Source organism: Maniola jurtina, chromosome 26 (genome assembly GCF_905333055.1).
Source record: "Maniola jurtina chromosome 26, ilManJurt1.1, whole genome shotgun sequence".
NCBI classification, from domain to species: domain Eukaryota; kingdom Metazoa; phylum Arthropoda; class Insecta; order Lepidoptera; family Nymphalidae; genus Maniola; species Maniola jurtina.
Window position 1 is genome coordinate 7229304 of NC_060054.1, and position 22579 is coordinate 7251882.

Here is a 22579-nt window from a genome sequence, read left to right on the forward strand (position 1 = left end):
TTTACTGTTTTATTAGTCAAATGTACACAAACACACACACACTGCTATCTACACATGTGTGAGACTTGGCCGCGTTTTGTGTACATATTACTCTGTGTTGCTGGCCAATTTAAAAATACTGACGTTTCGTAAAAAGTCTGGGTTAAAAAATAAACCACTGTTTAGTTTAAAGATACTTCATTAAAAAAAGCTAGTCTAAACTCTAAACCTAAGGTTGCCTGGTGGAGATTGCTCTCTATAAGCTATAAGGGCGCCTTTGCATACGTAGTTTTAAGCTAGTTATATTTCATGTATTCTCTTTCTTGTGTGCAATATAGTGTCTATCTGTCTGATCATCATTCCCGTCCCACTATTAAGAACGGATCTCCTGTAAGAACGAAAAGAGCTTAGCCAATACAGCCATCCACCACGCTGGTCAAGTGCGGTTTGGCAGACCTTACACACTTTTGAGAACCTTTTGAAGAAATCTCAGGCATACAGATTTCCTTATGATATTTTCCTTCACCGTTAAAACATGTGATTTCTATTTAATTACTTCAAACGCACAGAACTCCAAAAAGTAAGAAATGAGTGCCCAGGATTGAACCCTGGACCTTCCAAAGTCTTTAACCACTGAGCTATCACCGCTTTTTCTATCTACTTAGTCCGAACATATTCTTATCTATTTAGGTTCCTATATTTATAGGTGTAATTGGCTTATTATCATAAACCAAATCTTTGAAAAGAGCAACCGCCGAGTTTCTTGCTGTTTCTTCTCGGTATCGCGGGCATTCCGAACCAGTGGTACATTCACATGACGATTCGAAAGCACTTGTAACCAACGAACCACTTTACTGTGTAATGTATTTCAATAAACAATAGGTTCCTATTTCTATTTAAAGATAACTGGATACTTATAAAAATGTCCCAACTGTTAATTTGGACGGCAGCGAATATAAAATACAGTACACAGCTGTAGATGTAGATTGGTTATACTTATATACAGGCAATCCTTTTGACATTGGCTTACATGGCGTTCGCAATGCTTACAGGGCCTCATGTATATTATGTAGCTTAAAGGTGCCCACGCACTCGAACTGAACTGCAGCTGAACTGCGCGTCGCGGCAGCGCCCCGCACGATATTCTCTCCAGCCGCGACGCGCGTACCGCGTAGCGCGTCACTGCCACGCGTCGCGCCTGGAAGGGAATATCGTGCGGGGCGCTGAAGCGGCGCGCAGTTCAGCTGCAGTTCAGTTCGAGTGCGTGGGTTAAGGTTCCACCATCAATTTGGATTTAATGCAAACTAGCTGTGCCCGCGACTTCGTTCGCTAGCTCGTTTGAATCTTACTACAAAATATTAGTGAAAACCGTATCTAAATCGAATAAGCCGTTTCTGAGATTAGCGTGCACAAACACACAGACAAACAGACAAACAGACAAAAAAAAATTTAATTACAATTTCGGGTTCGGCATTGATATAATAACAACCCCTGCTACTTTTTTTTTATATATTTCCATTGTACAGACACCACTTTTTTACAATTTTATTATATGTATAGATAAATAAATGAAATAGAATGATATAAAGTGAAACAAAAAATATATTCAATTCTTTAATTGCGAGGTAGGCTTGCGTTTACGAAAAACGTGCTTAAAATAAACAAAACCAGCCAAGTGCGAGTCAGACTCACGCACCAAGGGTTCTATACCTTGGAAGGAAATGTGTAATTATTTTGTTGCTTAAATTATCTCCAACTGCAAATATAAATTGTAAATTTTAATGTGAAATAATAATATGTACTTACTACTTTATTCTTAATAGGAAATCTATTATTAAACTAGCTGATGCCCGCGACTTCGTTCCCGTGGATATAAGTTTTTAAAAATCCCGTAGTAACTCGTTGATTTTCCGGAATAAAAAGTAGCATATGTGTTAATGCAGGATATAATCTATCTCCATTCCAAATTACAGCCAAATCCGTCCAGTAGTTTTTGCGTGAAAGAGTAACAAACATCCATACATCCATCCATACATACAAACTTTCGCGTTTATAATAAGTACTAGTAGGATTATTTGATGGTATTGATCAGTTATTAGGTGAGCAAAATGGAATATACCCTAATTAAAGGCCGATTCACACGCGCGCACGTACACGTGACACTTGCTTGTGACGCGCGTGAATTCGTAGACATAACTGCACGCATTACGTCTACGCGAACGTTCACGCCATACAAGCGGTATAGCACTTAATATTATAAAGGCGAAAGTTTGTATGTGTGTGTGTGTGTGTGTGTGTGTGTGTATGTTTGTTACTCCTTTACGCAAAAACTACTGGACGGATTTGGCTGAAATTCGGAATGGAGATAGATAATATCCTGGATTAGCACATAGGCTACTTTTCATCCCGGAAAACCAAAGAGTTCCCACGGGATTTCAAAAAACCTAAATCCACGCGGACGAAGTCGCGGGCGTCAGCTAGTGTTACATATTCCAACGAATAGGTACATGGTGGAATCACTTGCGCAGCGAATAAGCTTCGAAGGCTACGCCACTAGGTCATGAGTCCAGCGCAGCAAGATACCACCTCGTCGTCACGCGTCAATTCTACCATTTAGGATTGATCTACATTTAATGTTAGTTAAGTATAAAAAACCGGCCAAGTGCGAGTCGGACTCGCGCACCGAGGGTTCCGTACTCGGTTATTTTTTTGACATTTTGCTAGAAAAAAATGATGTTAGAAACCTTAATATCATTTTTGAAGACTCATACCATAGATACCCCACACGTATGGGTTTGATGAAAAAAAATATTTTGAGTTTCAGTTCTAAGTATGGGGACCCCTAAAATTTATTGTTTTTTTTTTTCTAATTTTGTGTAAAAGTCTTAATGCGGTTCACAGAATACATCTACTTACTAAGTTTCAACAGTATAGGTCTTATAGTTTCGGAAAAAAAGTGGCTGTGACATATGGACGGACAGACAGACATGACGAATCTATAAGGGTTCCGTTTTTTGCCATTTAGCTACGGAACCCTAAAAACTATGTGAGAGATGTGAAGGAGGCATTCTGTCGCCACACCTCGACGCAGTTTCTAGTTAGGTTAGGTTAGATTGGCTTTAGGTCCTCATAATGTAAGAGTCTGTATCTAACATTGATGCAGACGCTAGGTTAGGTAAAATTGTAAGAATTTCTTCCATCTTCGTTTCCTTCTAACATTCTTCTGGCTGCCGAATACGTAACTGGTATGCCGTGTCTCATAATATAGTTCCATACATTACAACCACAGATTACAACGTAATGGTACGCGCTACGTCTACGCTTACGCAGGGACTTCGTCTGTGGTGCCGTTTCCTGGCGCGCGTGTTGTGCCTTTTTGGGGTGTTTTTTTGTTAGAAGTGGCCGGTTTTTGTGTTCTGCTGGTGTTTATTGGTGGTGGAACTGACTGGGAAGCGCTCTAAAGGGGCGCCGTGCGTATGTCGGCGGGCGCCGGCACAGACGAAGTCCATACTTATACACATAGTTTCACTAACTTATAATTAACTACAAACTTGACATTGGCTAATCAGTGTAAAGCCAGACGAAAGGGGGGGGGGGGGGGGGGGAACGCTTACGCAGCCTGTGTGAACGAGCTGTTGGCCAGCATGTAAGCCTTGGCTAACTAAGCAATACCTTGATAAACATGATGCGTAGCGGACGATAGCTTGTAGCGATTCCAATGGAATCAATACATGTAATAATAATAATATTTATCATTCTACATACCTACCCACTTACTTTGTAACTACTTTAATTACAAGTGTAAATCAAAAATTTATAACACCCCCGACAAGTGAAGGTTACAGTAACTAGAAAAGAGCTGATAACTTTCAAACGGCTGAACCGATTTTCTTGGATTATAGCTAAGAACACTCCGCCTTTCAAACAAAAAAAAAAAAAAAAAATTTAAATCGGTTCATTAGTTTAGGAGCTACGATACCACAGACAGATACACACGTCAAAATGATAACACCCCTCTTTTTGGGTCGGGGGTTAAAAACTTTAAACATCTGCATTTAGTAGTAAACAGATCATCTCGTTTGAATAACCGTCTACAAAAAAAAATGACTAACTATAGAGTCTACCTAGAAATTTCTTCGTCGTTCTAGTCTTCACAGTTGTAACTTCATTGTAACTTCAAATACTAGGATAATAGGAAAAAAACCGCCCACCGAGGGTTCCCTACTCGCGTGTTTTTTTTTTTTTTTTTAATTCATTTATTTGTAATCTGTCGTCTGTCTGTCTGTCTGTCTGTCCGTCCGTCCGTCTGTCTGTCTGTTAGGTAGGTCTGAGTACAAATACAGGAATAAATCTATAAACCGCGAATTTGTGGTAAGTAACATCATTAAAAAAAAATTAAAATGTGTTTCAATTTTCAAAGTAAGATAACTATACCAAATGGGGTATCATAATATGAAAGGGCTTCACGTATATACATTCTAAAACAGATTTTATATTTATTTATGTATGATACTTTTTGATTGATCGTGCAAAATGTTGTAATAAATACCCGAGTACGGAACCCTCAGTGCGCGAGTCTGACTCGCACTTGGCCGGTTTTTTTCTTTTGAGGTACGGAACCCCAAAAATACTGCATAGTGAGGAATGTAAATACCTAAAGTAGGTACATATATAATACTATTTAATCCCTCTTAAGTTTTATGATAGTGATAATAATCCATTAATTTATTGATACATACGACAATGAATAAACAATTATTATTATATTTTTTAAATCCAAAAAATATATTTGAATTAAGAATTGTATTTCGATAAAGTAGTGACACCTATCATTCACAGTGTAAAACTAGGCAGATAATATTACTCAATAGATGTCGTCACTTTACTTTTTGGAATCAAAAATATTTAAAAAAATATAATCATAACTTGTTACCTATTTTGAATTTAGAATGTAAGGGTTTATTTTATGTATAAAAATCATAAAAATTAATTCATTTTTTTTTACTTTAGAATAGTGAAACTGTTGTTTCCGAACGTGACAAAATATACGAATTTGACAATTGACGTACTTTGACACTGACATTTGTGATTTTGCCGACGCAAAAAAAGTCAATTTTTTCATAATAAATTAAAAAATAATTGTATACTAGACAAATTAACTAAAAGTTAAGTAAAATTGATACAATTTAGAGTAAGAAGAGTATTTTTTAATAAGTGGCAAAGTTATCTATTCGCCGTGGATCCCAACATAAGCGGTAAATATGTGTTTATTATTGTTTTGCGATGGTCCGGCATGGCATTATAATTTTCATTTTATTACGAAAAGACACGTATTATTATAAAATGCTTCCTGAAATACTGTCTTGGACCGGTCAAATTATATTTGGGTAATAAATTATGCAACAGTCCTTATTCGTTAAATATGTTTATATAATGTTTAGCCCAAAATTTTAAAAGAATTTAAATGAAAGAAGTGTCTAAAAATGATGATTTTGTTTAGTTTATTTGATGTGAAAAAAGTAATTGATAAGTTTCTTTCCGGCTATTTTCAGTAGAATCTGCTTACTGAAGACCAAGTCTATACCATATTAAAATATACCTAGTTATGTCTGTGCGTTGTATTCTTTATTCCTGAAGATCATGACACCTTTCCATTAATCACATAAGAATCTCAGATCCTTTCAACACTAAACAACTTCACTAGGAGACTCTTAGATTTATAAGGTTCTGCAGTCAACAAAAAACCCTCATAGTTTCGCCATGCCTATCCGTACATCTGTCTACAGTTTAGCTTAGAGAATCTTAGTATTAGAAAGCTATAATTTGGCATGGGTATGTACATATTAAACACCCCAACAAAGTTCTACACTTCTTTTTTTTAACCCCCAACCCATAAAGAGGGGTGTTATAAGTTTGACGTGTGTATCTGTGTATCTATCTGTAGCATCGTAGCTCCTAAACTAATGAACCGATTTTAATTTAGTTTTGTTTTGTTTGAAAGATGGCTTGATCGAGAGTGTTCTTAGATATAATTCAAGAAAATCGGTTCAGCCGGTTGAAAGTTATCAGCTCTTTTCTAGTTACTGTAACCTTTACTTGTCCGGGGTGTTATAAATTTTTAATTTACACTTGTTTTAATGGATTTCTACATCATAATAGCTATCTGCATGCCAAATAACCAGATCCATCCACAGTTTGAACTCTGTGTCGATACATCAGTCAGTTTTTTCTTTTACATATTAAGATAAGTAATTGTTTGCAGTGGAGCTATGTACGGGCGAGGCGTGGCGCGCCGCCGGCGTGGCTCGCTCGCCGTCGCACGAGTCTGTCACCACGGAACTGTCTCTGTTCAGCGTCTCGTCTGCTGCATCAGATGCCAGGGTGCTCCGGCTCCTGGCTTGCAAGGTAACACGTTTATTGCCAACTAGATAGCATCATATGAAGCTACAATATCAATTATCATCTTCAAATTTATTAAAACACTTTGACCAACAGAGTTGTTCACATATTATGGAATAAATTGCCCAAGCTCTGTTAAATGTTTGTCTGATCAGACAAACATTTGGAAAGCTCGAAGCATTTCTGATATAAATGCATCAGCGAAAGCTGCTTAGTCTATTATAAATAATAATGATAATCATATACATTTTTGCCTTTCAATTCTAGAAAACCCATAATGTCCCCATGGGATTTTAAGACCTAATTCCAAAATGATGTATTGTGTTGTTTACAGGCTGGCCAAGGGCCTGATCCATCCTTAAGAGTAGCAAGCCCCAACCCTGAGGGGAAGATGGTCAAGTAAGTATTCATTAGAACATTACAATCAGCCTTTTAGCGGATGGGTATTTGGGAATCCCGTAGGAACTCTTTGATTTTCCGGGATAAAAAGTAGCCTATATCCATCCCCGTTATATAAGCTAACTCTGTACCAAATTTTGTCAAAATCGGTTAAACTGTTGGGCCGTGAAAAGGTAGTAGACAGACAGACACACTTTCGCATTTATAATATTAGTATGGATCAATTGCAAAACTTCACTAAACTCTACAAATGTCAAAAGAAATGTAACTCTCATCCAATTCCATTCCATTAGCTTGTATGCATCCATTGCTGGACATAGGCCTTTAAGAGTGCGCCACCAAATATGGTCCTCCACCTTCTTCAGGTCTAAGTCCCAGTGGGTTGGAGGTGGTCCCAAACTGTGCTTAACAGTACCTGGTCTCCACTCTAGAACACATCTGCCCATTCGGCCGTCGGTTCTGCGTCAGACATGACCTGCCTATTGCCACTTCAGCTTGCTAATCCTTTGAGCTATGTCGGTTGCTTTTCTCTTTATGCCGAATTTCCTCTTTCCGAATTTTATCCCTGAGATACACAACATAGCTCACTCCATAGCGCACTAGTAGTTTTTGCGTGAAGGAGTAACAAACATACACACAAACATTTAGGGCCAGAATATGTAAAAGTAACCTTGGTAGTGCTGCTCCTCTGAATAGAATTGTGATATCCTATAATAATGTGTTCAGAAAAGCTAACCTAGATATTTTTCAACACTCCGCTTCGTTATTTAAAAACAAAATTAAAAACCACCTAATGAGTCTTTAAATATTCCATAGTAAGTCTAATATTAAATATTTAAAGATTCATTTCGAAATTGCAGGGTGCTATTTTTAGTCTTTTTTGTAGTTTTATTGTTAGTTTTAAAAATTGTTGTACTTTTGGCTTATTGAGTAATTAATTTAATTATTATAGATTTTATGCAAAGAATGTCTTAGGTTAAGTTTTACTATTTAGAAGTTTTAGATTAAGCATGTTGAGTTAGCCTGTAAGTGAGTATACATTGATAGTCCTAAGTTTATACATATAAGTCGTCATAATTACTTTTCTTTGTATACTGTTGGCTTCCTATTAAATAAAATAAAATAAATAAAATACATACATACACATTTACATGTTAGTGTGATTATCGCCACAGACGCGGTTCGTGCGCTCTGCCGCTGCAGTCCACGGACGCGTGCCGCGAGCTGCTAGCCGGCTGTGCCGTGCTGTGTGCGCAGTTGGGCCTACGTCGGTCGTTTAGCGCGGGGGACGTGGCGCAGCCCGCTACTTGCAAGCCCACCAGGAGGTAGGCGATCAAGAATCCTAATATACTACTACTAATACTAATTTTTCGGTTTTTTTGCTTTGTCAAAAGCAGACTTCTTCTTTACTTCTCTATGGCTCTTTGTACTGCGGGTTTGTGTTCCGCAATAATTCCGCCAATGTCGACTCAGTGGAGAAAACAACGTGGTAAGTGCTTGTTGGTTCTTGGACTCCTTTCTTGGAAGACTTGTTAAATATACCTTTTGACAATTATAAAAAAGTACTTTTTCACCTCACTTGCTCAAAAGGGACGCCTTTGCTGTCTAAAACCAGTGAGCAAAAATCGTTTTTGCTCACTCAGTGAGAAAAAGTGTTGTCCCAAGAAAAGTTCGAAATCTTCTACGCCTATTTTCATACGCCAGCATTTTATTTCATAAAAACTTTTTAAATTCTCTATTTCATTATTTAAAATATTGACTATCAATAATTAAAATCAGTTTTTTGTATTTTGCATTTTTTCGCCATTGAGATGAAAAGTTGTATGATCACACAATAGCAAAGTTTTTTGTTTCTTGTGCCTTTGAATCCCTCGCCACACTCAAGATTCTAACTTATATAATCCTTCCTATTATAGAATCCTTCCCCCACTCCGGGTTCAAACTCGGCATTCGCAACAATAACGAACTTTGCTATCTTGTTGAACAATAGTTATTTGATCAGTTAGAATCAAAATGGACTCTATTGTTCCCAGCGCGACGTCGGAGGTGGGCCTGTGCGCGGCGCTGGAGGCGCTCACCATGACGGCCGCGTCGCGCTCCTGCAGCACGTGGGTTGCGGGTTAGAATTTTTGTTCTATTACAGCCCAATATCCATACATACATGTACTTACTCTGTATTTTATACGTCTCTTTGTTCTCGCGTTCAGTGTTTATGTCACTAGTGTGCAAAGTAAGAACAAGTTACGTAATGCGGCAGCCAGAAGGATTTTGAAGGAAACGAATATGGGTTTTACCTAAATTTATTCTAAGATTCTTACATTTTAAACTAACCTAACGTCTGCATCAATGTTAGATACGACCTAAAGCTAAGCTAATCTAACCTAACCTGAAACTATGTCGTGGTGTAGCGACAGAACGCCTCCTTCACGTCTCTCACATGGTTTTTATACCTCAACTAACATTAAATGTAGATCAGTCCCAAATGGTAGAATTGACGCGTGACGACGAGGTGGTATCTTGCTGACGGTGCGCTGGACTCATGACCTAGTGGCATAGCCTTCGAAGCTTATTCGCTGCGCAAGGGATTTCACCTACGTATTCGTTGGAATATGTAACACTAGCGACTCGCCCCGGCTTCGCACGGGTGTTCTATGGAAAAGTGGTTATAATGGCTAAAATATAAATGTTTGGTTTATACTATCGCGGACTTTTTTGTAGGCGTTATTGAGTTCTACAACTTTTCTATAGAAGTCAACCATACATCTCTAACCATGTAGGCAGCGTTCGCGAGAATCGTTAACGTACGGCAGTTTTTTCGACGCCTTACTCCACAATTTTCACTACCACGAAAAATCCTATCTATTTTCCGGGATAAAATATAGCCTATACGGATTCGGAAGAATCCCTCTAAGTAATGGTAAAAGAAATTTTGAAACCGGGCCAGTAGTTTTTGAGCCTATTCAATACAAACATACAAAAATACAAAGGTTTCCTCTTTATAATATTAGTATAGATAACATACATGTACTTACTCTGTATTTTATACGTCTCTTTGTTCACTAGTGCGCAAAGTAAACAATTATTTAATAATAATAAATAATGAACTTTTCATTTAGAGCAACAAGGAATCAACATTGTTAGTAGTACAAATCTTATTCTATGTTAGTGCTTACCCTACATCTTACTTAATCTAAACCAATTTAAATTAACTAAAATTTAAGATGTGCGTCATCTCTGCACTATTCCGTTATTTACTTTGCGTGTACGTGCAAACTGTAGAATCAACTCTCATCAGATATTATTGTAAATTGAACAATTGAAAAGAGCAACCGCCGAGTTTCTTCCTGGTTCTTCTCCTTAGTAACGGCATTCCGAACCAGTGGTAAATTATTTGACGATTCAAAAGCACTTGTAAAAGTTAATTTTAATAAAAATCTATTCTATTCTATTCTATCGGCGGTGTTCCCACTAGATTACAACATGGGGTTATTCAAGGGACGGACCAATAAATTCCTGAAAGGCCGGCAACACATGGCGGTTCCTCTGGTTCTGCAAATGTTCATGGGCGGCGGTAATCACTTAACATCAGGTGACCCACCTGCTCGTTTGCTCGCTATTTGTAATTAAAAAAAAACTGTAGCCATGTAATAATTAGTATGAAAAATATTTATAACTAGCTGATGCCCGCAGCTTCGCCCGCGTGGATTGGTCAGATCCCCTGCAGCATCAGGATTGAGGAGTTGGAATCCAATTTTTGTATGAAACAATGTCGCAAAGTTCCTCTATCGATTAAAAAAGAAACGACGCAAATCGGTTCAGAAATCTCGGATATTTCGGTGTACATAGGTAGAAAAACACAACTCCCTTTTTGAAAGTCGGTTTAAAAAGTAGCCTATGTTACTCCCTGGTCAATTCTCTACTTGTCTGTGAAAATCCCGTCAAAATCGGTTCAGCCGTTCCGAAGATTAGCCTTTTCAAACAGACAGACAGACAAAAATTTTAAAAACATGTGATTCAGTTATGGAATCGTTCAAATAACCATATGACCTTAATATGCGGTAGTTATTTCGAAATTACAGACAGACACTCCAATTTTATTTATTAGTATAGATATAGATTAATATCACTCCCCATTTATACATGTGAAAGTATATCGAAAGTATGTTTGTTTCTTGGTTTGTTCTCCAATTACGCCGCAACTGAGTAACGGATCAGCCTGATATTGCAAGAATATGGTTAGAGACATGGAGAGTATGACAATATGACAGCCAAACTACGTTTGTTTGGAGTGTGCTACGAATAAACTCCTATTAATGAAGCACTCTGTATATGGTGTGTTGTCCACAGTAGGAGGCTCGCAGCTGCCCTCCCCTCAGAGGTCACACCCCGCACAACCCCCACATCGACCTTTGCCCAGCGATAACAAGAAGGTGAGGTCATCGAAAAACCGGCCAAGTGCGAGTCAGACTCGCGCACCGAGGGTTCCGTACTTGGGTATTTATCCGACATTTTGCACGGTAAATCAAAAGCTATTATGCATAAAAATAAATGAAAATCTGTTTTAGAATGTACAGGTAGGTAAAGTCCTTTCATATAATACCCCACTTAGTAAATATCTTACTTTGAATGTTGAAAATACTAATTATTTATTCATGAACACATTTTAATTATTTTTTTAGTGATGTAACCACAAATTCACGGTTTTCGGATTTTATCCCTTTACTTTTGCTATAAGATTTACCTACTTGCCAAAGGAGAATGGACAAAATTGCCCCAGCCCCGGCGCGAAAAGCACCTATCTCATAATTTTATATATTTTGTGGGTATTAAAAATAAATATTTGCTATCTCCCTAATCAGTGGCTAAATAGCGAAAAATTGCCTACATTATTCTTTCAGGCACGAATTTTAATAAACGATACAAATAACAAATATTATCATATATTTATATTTTATGCATTTGTATGAGTATGTTAATATTCATTTTTTTATATACATAAGATTATGTACCTACAAATTGCACATACATATTATTATCTGCAATTTATATATTATGGTGGGTAGTGAGGGTAATACTAACAAATACAATATTATGATAGGTAATGTGTATATTCTCTTATAATTCTAAATCTATCAAAACATTGTATAAGAAGGCAGCGGGATGTTCAAATTCTTGAACGTTGTGTAGGACCCAACCAAGATAGTATAAACCTCAAACCCCCACCTCAAACCGCGATTGCGATCAAAACCTGTTGCGGAGTAATCCGCTACCTGGAAACAGTTATCCACTACCTGTAAGCAGTAATCCGCTACCTGGAAGCAGTAATCCGCTACCTGGAAGCAGTAATCCGCTACCTGTAAGCAGTAATCCGCTACCTGTAAGCAGTAATCCGCTACCTGTAAGCAGTAATCCGCTACCTGTAAGCAGTAATCCGCTACCTGTAAGCAGTAATCCGCTACCTGTAAGCAGTAATCCGCTACCTGTAAGCAGTAATCCGCTACCTGTAAGCAGTAATCCGCTACCTGTAAGCAGTAATCCGCTACCTGTAAGCAGTAATCCGCTACCTGTAAGCAGTAATCCGCTACCTGTAAGCAGTAATCCGCTACCTGTAAGCAGTAATCCGCTACCTGTAAGCAGTAATCCGCTACCTGCGACTCAAATGCACAGCCGAGAAACAATAGAAAAGTATTTTTGCAACAATCCGAATGTAAGCAACCTTGTTTTAAAAAAAACGAATATTGTTATGAAAGACGAATTTTGTTAAGATAATAAAGATTTATTTATTTATTTAAAAAATTCAAATAAAAGTGATTCTGTAGATATTACTTTGCATTTTTAGTTGAGATTTGTTCTTTTGGTAACTAGATAGTTTAGTATAAAAATCGTGCCTGAATGAATTTTCAAAGCAATTTTTTCCTATGTTAGCCACTGATTAGGGAGATCACATACATTTATTTTTTATACACATCAAATGTATGAAAATCTGCGGTGGATTACTTTTGCGCCGGAGCTGGGGTAATTTTCTATAAAATTTGCGCATTCTCCTTTCATGATTCTAGGTCAACGGGAAGTACCTATAGGTTTCTTGACAGACAGACAAAGTGATCCCATAAGGGTTCCGTTTTTCTTTTTGAGGTACGGAACCCTAAAAATAATAATATTAATATATATTAATAATAAAGTTAAGAATGGCCCCTATATGCCACTATATGATTATACTATGGCACTCGTCCGCAGGTTCGTCAGAACTACATCAAGCGTCGTTTGCTGACCACTTATCGCGCGCTGGAAAGGATGTCGCAATCCGAGTTCAATCTTGACAAACTTGAGGTACGTATCTATCTATCCTACTATCCTACTAATATTATAAACGCGAAAGTTTGTATGTATGTGTGTATGTTTGTTACTCTAGCACGCAAAAACTACTGGACGGATTTGATCTGAAATTTGAAATGGAGATAGATTATATTCTGGATTAACACATACGCTACTTTTTATCTCGGAAAATTAACGAGTTCCCACGGGATTTTCAAAAACCTACATCTACGGGAACGAAGTCGCAGGTATCAGCTAGTTTGGTAAATGGTAAATCGTATTTTTTTTTAAAGAATATTAGCCATGCTAATCATGACTAATTCTCCCCTTTCCCATCCAGTTAAGCGTAAAGCTTGTGCCAGGAGTGGGTACGCCAATAGTGCAACGGGTGGGGTTTGAACCGCCGACCTTTCGGAGTTCAGTCCGCTCCTCAACCGTTGAGCTATCGAGGCTATTGATATGACAGTTGACACGAGCAAATATGGGGAGTGAGTTCTCAAAATGTATGCACTACTAGCTGACGCCCGTGACTTCGTCCGCGTGGATTTAGGTTTTTCGAAATTCCGTGGGAACTCTTTGGTTTTCCGGGATAAAATGTAGCCTATGTGCTAATCCAGGATATTATCTATCTCCATTCCGAATTTCAACCAAATCCGTCCGGTAGTTTTTGCGTGAAGGAGTAACAAACATACACACACACACACACACACATGCACATACAAACTTTCGCCTTTATAATATTAGTGTGATATGATTTTGTATCTCCACAGGCGGTAGCATCGGCGGCGGCGGACAACGCAGACCCGGGGCCCACCACGCTGGCCGTGCCCACTGTCGTCAAGACCAACACCAAGTTTGTGCACCCAGGTAACCCACACCAGTAGCCCACAGCTGGGCATCGCTTCCCAAATACAAATATTCAAATGACTCCACATTTGAACGAGACCCCTCTGTTCTAGACACGCGTTCTGTATCGTTTCAATGTGTTCTATCGTAAAAAATATGTTTTTAAGTTAAAATTTCACATTTTAAAAGTTCCGTTTTCACAGAAATATTCACAGGAAGAGCTATTTTCTGTGAAAGCGGAGTCGTTCACAGAAAATAGCTCCTTAGCCAACGCGGTCGCTGACCATGCTAAAGATCACCAAGACTGTGCAAGGAATGTCTTGAGCTTAGGCACTCATACTGCTCAAGAAGCGAAAGCCTGACTGATGAACTAGTCTTGGTTACCACCAAGTAAATCAAAAAATCTACCATTGCACAAGTTTAAAATTAGAGTTATTTACCGTGATGATCCCGATCCCGAATGATCTACGGCCACGGCGGCCAAGCTCCATAGAGGTTCGCTAACTGCGCGGAAGATTTGTGCGCAAACATAGGTGTACTCTCTATTCCCTCACTCTCATATCTGGATGGCACGGAAATTCGACACGAATGGGGAGATCAGGCGCAGGGCAAACGGCTTTACGTGCTTTCCGAGGCACGGAGGTGACACCGCCCACTTCCTAACTCCAGGCTACTATTGAGAATTTTTTAACAAAAAATACCCAATACCTACCTATTTTTGTCCCGATCTGCGAATCGAACCCAGGCCTTCGTCATCCGCAGTCAAACATGCTACCCTCTACACCACGAAGCAGTTGATATAAAAAAAAAAACATTAAAATGGTCAACTTCTTTTTGCTTCTAGAAGCTGCTCAACTGGCTCTCACGGCAGCGGATCTGGAACGTGAGAGGGGCCGCCCGCTCTCCAAATACGAGCGAAACATGATGATATTCAACTGGCTCCACACCCTGGACGAGGCTGCTCCATTCTAGACGCGCGTTCTGAATCGCTCCATCGCGTTCTGACTCGTTCCATGGCGTTCTGAATCGTTTTTGACGGCTTTCTGGCATCCTATTGCGTTTAAACGTATTTTTCAAGTTGAAAAATACTTATTGTTACGTTTCAGCATATTTTTAGTATCACTAGCGAGCGAATGAGCAAAAGAAACACAATTTGAGTCATTTTACTGCGTTTTTTTTATATAATTAAAATTTTTCTATCCAAATACGATAATGTTCAAATGGCTGCAAATCCTGAACGAGTCTGCTCCATTCTAGACAAGCGTTCTGTATCGTACTATCGCGTTCCGACTCGTCGCATGGCGTTCTGACTCGTTCCATGGTTTCTGAATCGTTCCATGACTTATTGACGGCTTTCATGCCAGAAATCTTGAATTGTGTTGTATTTATTTAGTAAAAAGAAGTACTTATTGTTACGATGTATGTTTTGGTGATTTGTAGTAAAAAAAAAATAAACAAAAAACACGATTTGAGTCATTATTCCGCTACGTTTTCCGGCAGCTTGTTTCAATCAAAACGAGTTCAAAATGCTAATTTTAAGATGCGTTCTGTATCGTCTCATCGCATTCGTGTTTAATTGCTTTTTGAAAGCATAAATTGTGTTAATATCAATAAAATTATGTACTTTTTAACTTATTAATCCTGATAATATTGTTACATTTATTGTATTAAGAGCGTTTTTAATGAATTAACAATGATTAAAAAGAGCACAACTTGTTAGAATTGTTTTAAAGCATTCTCAACTTATATTTCGTTGTTAATTTTATACCCAAATACAAATATTCAAATGGCTCAAAATTTTAGACAACGCTGCTCCGTTCTAGACACGCGTTCTGTATCGATCTATCGCGTCCTGAGGCGTTTCTTGCACAAAGCATGTTTTTAAGTTAAGCATCCACATTTTAAAAGTCCCGTTTCATATTATTTTGTATTATAGTTTTAATATTTCTCTGTAAGTTACAATAATAGTGATTTTAAAATGAAATTATGATCTTATACGAGTACATCACAAATGAAACATGACAAGTTTTTTTTATAATTTAAAGAAATATTCCTACTATATTATTAATAAATTAACATATTTTATTTTATGCATTTATGAATGAATTTATTATGATAATTTTTTTATAGTTCTGGACCATTCCATCATTTTAAAAGTTACAAGATATATTTAGGGGTCTGTACCGAAACGATAAAATTGATGAAGCGCGTATTTTTGCACGCATAAGGGTTCTGTAGTCCGCTAAAAAGGTTGGCGGATATTATTTCTTAAATTGTATTTTTTTAAACTGTCTAAGACGTAATCCATAATAACATTATAAATGAGAAGGTATAATCTGATTGTTACCTTTTCACGCCCCATCCGTTTAAGGGGCAAGCGACGGGTCTGCCCGCGAAATTCGAATTTTATTTGATTTTTCGCAATTTGTAAACTAATACGACAAAGTTTTGGCATTCTAGTTATGGCATTCTAGTTGCGACAATGACAGTATCATTTCCACGTGTTTATATACAAATCTTTACTTGATAAGGTCCAATTTAAGAAATTAGCTCTAGTATCGACTAATTTGTGAGTTACAGTCGATACTAGAGCTAATTTCTTAAACTGGACGCTTTCAAGTAAAGATTTTCATATAAAAAGGTGGGGATGATACTCTTATTGTCGCAAATAGAATGCCATGAGCCTACTTTGCCGTATTAGTTTACGAATTGCGAAAAACCAAATAAAGGATTTCGCGGTCAGACCCGTCACAACTCACATTCATCTTAACCGATTTTGACGAAAGGTAAAGAGTGTATCCCGGAGACGGACATAGGCTACCTTTTATCCCGGGAAATATCTTAAGTATTTTGCTATTAGTATTATTTTCTTTTATTTTATATATTTTATGCCAGAAGAGATTAAGTCCATTTTAATGAGCATATCCTAAGAATAATTATAAATATTTTTGTCTCATAGATATACAAGGGTGTAACCAGAACGTTAACAAAAACTTAGCGTTACTATCATACTACCTTAACACAATCCAATGCCAATAACCATTTGCCTTACCTTGTAGTTTTAGTGATTTAGTGTCTTTCAAACCCGCATTGTATAGCGTGCAAAACTCGGGGTTAATGCCCCACCTACGACGCGGCATTGACTTCGAGTGGCCTATTTACGGAACGTTCGTTGACCTCTAGCGTCAGTCAGATGTATTATTTGCAATGTATTGTGAACTCTTAAAAAATACAGGATTTTTTGACGTGACAACGTCTTATAATTCGATAGAGCCGGCTGCACGCACGAAAAAAAATGACTCATGCGGCGTTACCTCGCTGTGAGGCGTTCCATGTAAGGCTTGAAGTGCAAGCGAGAGCGCGGAACGAGCGACAAAGAAGCACAATCGGCCTTTGTTGTCACGTTCAACTATCGTCAGTAAACCGACTTTACAGACAACCAATTTTTTTGTAGTTTTCTTTATGGTATCTTATCAGTAATCATCAGTATTATCACCTGTCTTCGTTTTTGCTAGCGTTCTGGTTTCACCCTGCATATATCTATGTTATGTCTAGATTATAAGCCATGCATTTAGCATATTATGTCACTTTGAATGTCCGAAACTCAAATATATAACCGATTTCGATTTCATCCCCTTAGGGGTTGAATTTTCAAAAATCCCTTAGTGGATATCTACGTCATAAAAGCTATCTGCATGCCAGTTTGAACTGTACGTCAGTCAGACAGTCAGTTTCTCCTGTTGCATAACATAGATAGATATTAGATAGATAGAAGCCTTTATTGCACACAAAAACACATGTAAAGGAACACAACACAGAAAGAAGAAAACAGAAAAAACAATCTTGTGCAAAGGCGGCCTTATTGCTTAGAGCAGTCTCTACCTGGCAACCTTTGCTGAAAGGGGAAGCTAGTGTTGGATAGTACCAAGTCGCAAAGAATTTCGAAATGACATATATACCATAACATAACATAATGAATGCACTGGACATTTTAAGTTACATAATGATATGTATATTATAATAATATTATTGCTATTCGAATATTCGGACTTAATTCCTTAAATTATATAAATTATTAAGAGACTAAAAAAATGAATTTATAAAAAAAAAGCTAATAGTATGTAATTTTTTACAGCATTCCTATTGTATCGGATTAATTTTGACATATTCTGTCATGTTTAAAATAATTCGCTATTTTGGCAAAGTGTTCTGGCCTAGTCAAAGTATAGTGTGCGCAAAACTAGTACTCCAATGTAAACAAAAGGCGACTCGCACTTGGCCGGTTTTTATTTAAAATGCGCATTTTACAATAAAAACGGGCCAAGTGCGAGTCAGACTCGCGCACTGAGGGTTCCGTACTCGGGTATTTTTACGACATTTTGCACAATAAATGTGAAGATCCGTTTTAGAATGTACAGGTGCCCTTTCATATGATACCCTACTTGGTATAGTTATCTTACTTTGAAAATTGAAACACATTTCAATTTTTTTTTGTAATGTAACCACCCACGAATTCACGGTTTTCGGATTTTTTCCTTTACTTGTGCTATAAGACCTACCTGCCTGCCAAATTTCATGATTCTAGGTCAACGGGAAGTACTCTATAGGTTTCTTAACAGACACGACAGACAGACAACGAAGTGATTCTATAAGGGTTCCTTTTTTTCCTTTTTAGGTACGGAACCCTAAAAACAGATCTCAGCCGGGCTTGTGCATTTAATCCTAAGGCCGAGATCTATAGAGCGCACTTTGTCTTTGCTCAGACTTAAGACACTGTTAAAACGAGACAGATTTATGCCGCTATATAACGTTGTCTCGTTTTAACAGTTTATAAGTGTGAGCAAAGTCCAAGTGCGCTCTATTATATTTCAGCCTCTATGACGTGCGCGAACCGCCATGTTGCAACTTCATATTTGACTACTTTTTTGCGCGTGTTATATTTCCTTTATTTATATTCAAATCGGAGTAAACGCCATAAAAATATATTAACCAAGTTCCTAAATAGGTTTTAGTTTAATTAAATATCTTTTCCATTGAATCTCGATGATTTTTATTTATCAGAAATGCTTTTGTATGATAGTTCTCGAAATATCTAAATTATTGTATTGTAATTTATATTGATATGGTAATTAATAAATGTTGACATGAGAGCAATGCTTTTTTATTTAAAAATACCTCATCACTGCAGCGACCATGGCCAAAAATATATGTAATAACTAGAGGATGCCCGCGACTTCATTCGCGTCATTTTGCACGATAAATCAAAAAACTATTATACATAAAAATATGTATGAGAATGTAAAAGTAAAGCCCTTTCATATGATACAGTTATCTTAATTTGAACCACATTTCTTTTGTGATGTGACCACAAATTCACGGTTTTCAGATTTATTCCTTTACTTGAGCTATAAGACCTATCTATCTGCCAAACATGATTCTAGGTCAACGGGAAGTACCTATATAGATTTACCTAGACCCTATAATTTTTTTTGACAGATACGACAGACGGACAGACAAAGTGGTCCTATAAGGCTTCCGTTTTTCCTTTTGAGGTACGGAACCCTAAAAACAGCCAAGAGCTGTTTTCACAATCTTGATGTTAACTTCTTACAGTCGGGAAACACTGTAAGAACAAGGATAAGGGAAATGGAAAACAAACTCAGTAATGAATCCAAATCATTTTTATTTTTACCTCCTTGGATTTATAACAAAACCAAACATTTTACAACTTAAACCTTAATTTTTACATTTTTGAAAATACTTTTATACCTATAAAAAGTACACAAATTATTATGTGATTTAACAAATAAATAATTATTCAACGTAACCCATGATGAGTCCAAATAAATAAAAAAAATTTACTAACCCATTAAACGCCTAATTTCTGTATCTTAGCCACCTTTTTGAAAAATAAGAATATAATAAAAAGTTTAGTTAAGTATGTCTTTTATTATTATTTGACTAAGATTTTTTTTAAATAAACGTACAAGAAACAATTATATAAAGTGTTGGTATTTAGTTAACAGAAATATTTTATAATGTGCTAAGTTTTTGGGTATGAAAGATTTTATTTTGTACAAAATATTAGTGCAAACTTCATTGTTTTTTTATACATTTTTATTTACTAACTTAAAAAGAACTAGGTATTTGTCTTAATAATAAACATAAGTAATATTTTAGATCTCTTTTTTTGCTAAACAATGATAAATAAGTACCTAGTCAATACAAAAACTAACTCTATGAAGTAAAATGAAGCACATAAAAAAAAAATTTTTTTTGTTCATTTTGAAAATGGTAATTTAAAAAAAAAAGATTTAAAATAAAACTGTTTTAAATAAAATTTTACATTTAGGAACTAAATATTTTGATACAGAATTAATGTTAGCTTTTTCCCTTTTTGCATACTTAAAGGAAATTACTAGAATTTATTCTAAGCTTTACAATTTTTTTTTAATAAAATGATTGGGTTTAATTCGAATGAAAAATGAATCCAAGGACTAATACTAATTTTAGACAAAATGTACAATTTAGAATTACAATTTAAAAACAAATAGAAATTCGTGGTATGTACATATGGGAATGAATCTTCCTTTCGTCGTAACAAGTAGATTCTTCAATAATTTTGACATTTTTTTTTTCAAAAAAATTACGTAAATAAAAAAAATCTTCCAAATTCTATGTAATTTTACGTAGAAAAACGTAAACGATGTGATGAAAAAAATTCTTCATTAAAGAAAAATTGCAAAATTTTTTTTTTTTTTGGATATTACAATCTTATTAAAAGAAAATATGATGATTGCAAAAATAATTTTGCTTACAAAAAGTAACACAATTCAGATACTGTATTGAGTGCATGTCGTCATACATTTTTTGAAAGTGACATATTTTTTTTTGTTTTACTTTTTTTATTGGTGAATTTTGACTACTATTAGTTTTGCTAAGGTATACTACCAAAAACATTTGTATAAAAATAGCAGATTTCGTTGCCAACTGTCCATAAATGGAACTAAATTGACAGACCTAAAGTTACGCCATCCTTTTCTACAAGGAACAATATGACAAGGACACCATGACTTTAGGACCTCTCAATTTAGAATTAGAGCTTGTAAGTGAATCTTTAGCAAAACTAACAGAATTTGTGTTTTTTCTGGAATTTGTGTTTTTTTCTGGAATGTGTGTGTGTTTTTTGAGTTTATTGTGTATAGATTCATTCATTGGTTGCGGGTGTAGTGACAAATCGATAGAAGTCAGTGTGGATGCATTTCTGTATAAAATGTAGTCGTACCGCCCGCGCGCCGCGCTGTGCTAATATTACTAAAAAATATCACATTCATGTAACATTTGTATATTATTGTATATGGTCTATGGAGACTGGCTGGGCAGAGAGCGATTTTCACAAGGTTAGACTTTTTGGGAACAAAAAAAAAATACTGGAGCAAAAAAATGTGCCTTTTTAACAATTTTTTCCTACTAAAAAGTTTAATAAAGGTAGGTGTATCAATTTTTTTAGTAGGCATCAAAAAAAAATTAAATATACTTAACTTATGTTTTTTTTTTATACAAAAAGGAGAATATAAATTGTTTTCACAAAAAAAAAAACGTCAAGTATTATTTTTTACTCGACTGCGGCAAAGCCGTCAATGATCAATGAATATTCTCAAAAAATGGATAGTAGTCCCGAAAAAATCACAAAAAACATTGGAAAAACCACACTCTGACATGCCAATCTTTAACTATTGTACATTGTGGAGGACAGGGGGGTATTCTGGGGGGTTGTGGGTGTAAAGTGTATAAATATATCTATGGTGACGCGACGCGCGGACAACGCTCAACGAGGGTACAACAACTCAGTCTTATGTGACAGTTATGTGAAGTTAGGCCATATGGTAGCAGCGGTATTAAAAAAAAACATATAACAATCATTTAAAGTCAGTAGACAGGTTGAGTAGGAATAGAAATGTTTTAAACCTAATGTTGTTGTCTTAAGGTTACCTATCAAATCAGCACAATGCATTTTGCCACTCACAAGTTTGATTGGCTTGTTTTATTTTATTCAGATTCAAGTTAGCCCTTGACTGCAATCTCACCTGGTGGTAAGTGATGATGCTGCTAACCTGGAAGGGGTATGGCAGGTTTTATTAAACCTTTACCCCTTTGGTTTCTACACGGCATCATACCTGAATTCTAAATAGCTTGGCGGCACGTCTTGTGCCGGTAAGGTGATAACTAGCCACATTTCAATATTAAATTGCTTGAGCTCAATTTTTAAGCAACCTAAATTACTTAATTGTCCAAGATGTCCAACAAGTATGAATTAGTAAAATGTCATCTCGGATCAATTAAGTAATTTTGGCACAAAATGGCCAAACTCACTGAAAAAGTTATTTTAACTTTTAATTAAAACTTGTATATATAATAACCAACAGTTTTATGTATAAGATAAGATATAAGATAACCCATAAAAGTTAGGTATAATGTATCCAAACTAAGAATAGGAATACATATTCGCCATGTTTGTGACGCCTTAGATAATAATAATTGGTAATTTAATGAATTTCATATCCTATGCAACCTTAGTTCATTTTTTAAGGTGACTTTTTAATTCTAGGCTAGGATGACTCGTCTAAAACACCTTTCGGAT

At 36.4% G+C, this 22579-nt stretch overlaps 1 protein-coding gene across 1 annotated transcript in view; it reads left to right on the forward strand.

The window, feature by feature from the left end:
- LOC123878468 overlaps positions 1-15734 on the forward strand; it is a 33356-nt gene extending 17622 nt beyond the window's left edge. The window contains exons 3-11 of the mRNA XM_045925638.1: positions 5151-5234; positions 6242-6384; positions 6713-6777; positions 7953-8102; positions 8811-8896; positions 11125-11207; positions 13015-13107; positions 13863-13959; positions 14783-15734. Coding sequence (XP_045781594.1) covers positions 5151-5234; positions 6242-6384; positions 6713-6777; positions 7953-8102; positions 8811-8896; positions 11125-11207; positions 13015-13107; positions 13863-13959; positions 14783-14910 — 929 coding nt within the window. The 3' untranslated portion in view covers positions 14911-15734. The remainder of the gene's footprint in view (positions 1-5150; positions 5235-6241; positions 6385-6712; positions 6778-7952; positions 8103-8810; positions 8897-11124; positions 11208-13014; positions 13108-13862; positions 13960-14782) is intronic.
- The last annotated feature ends 6845 nt before the right edge of the window (positions 15735-22579 follow it).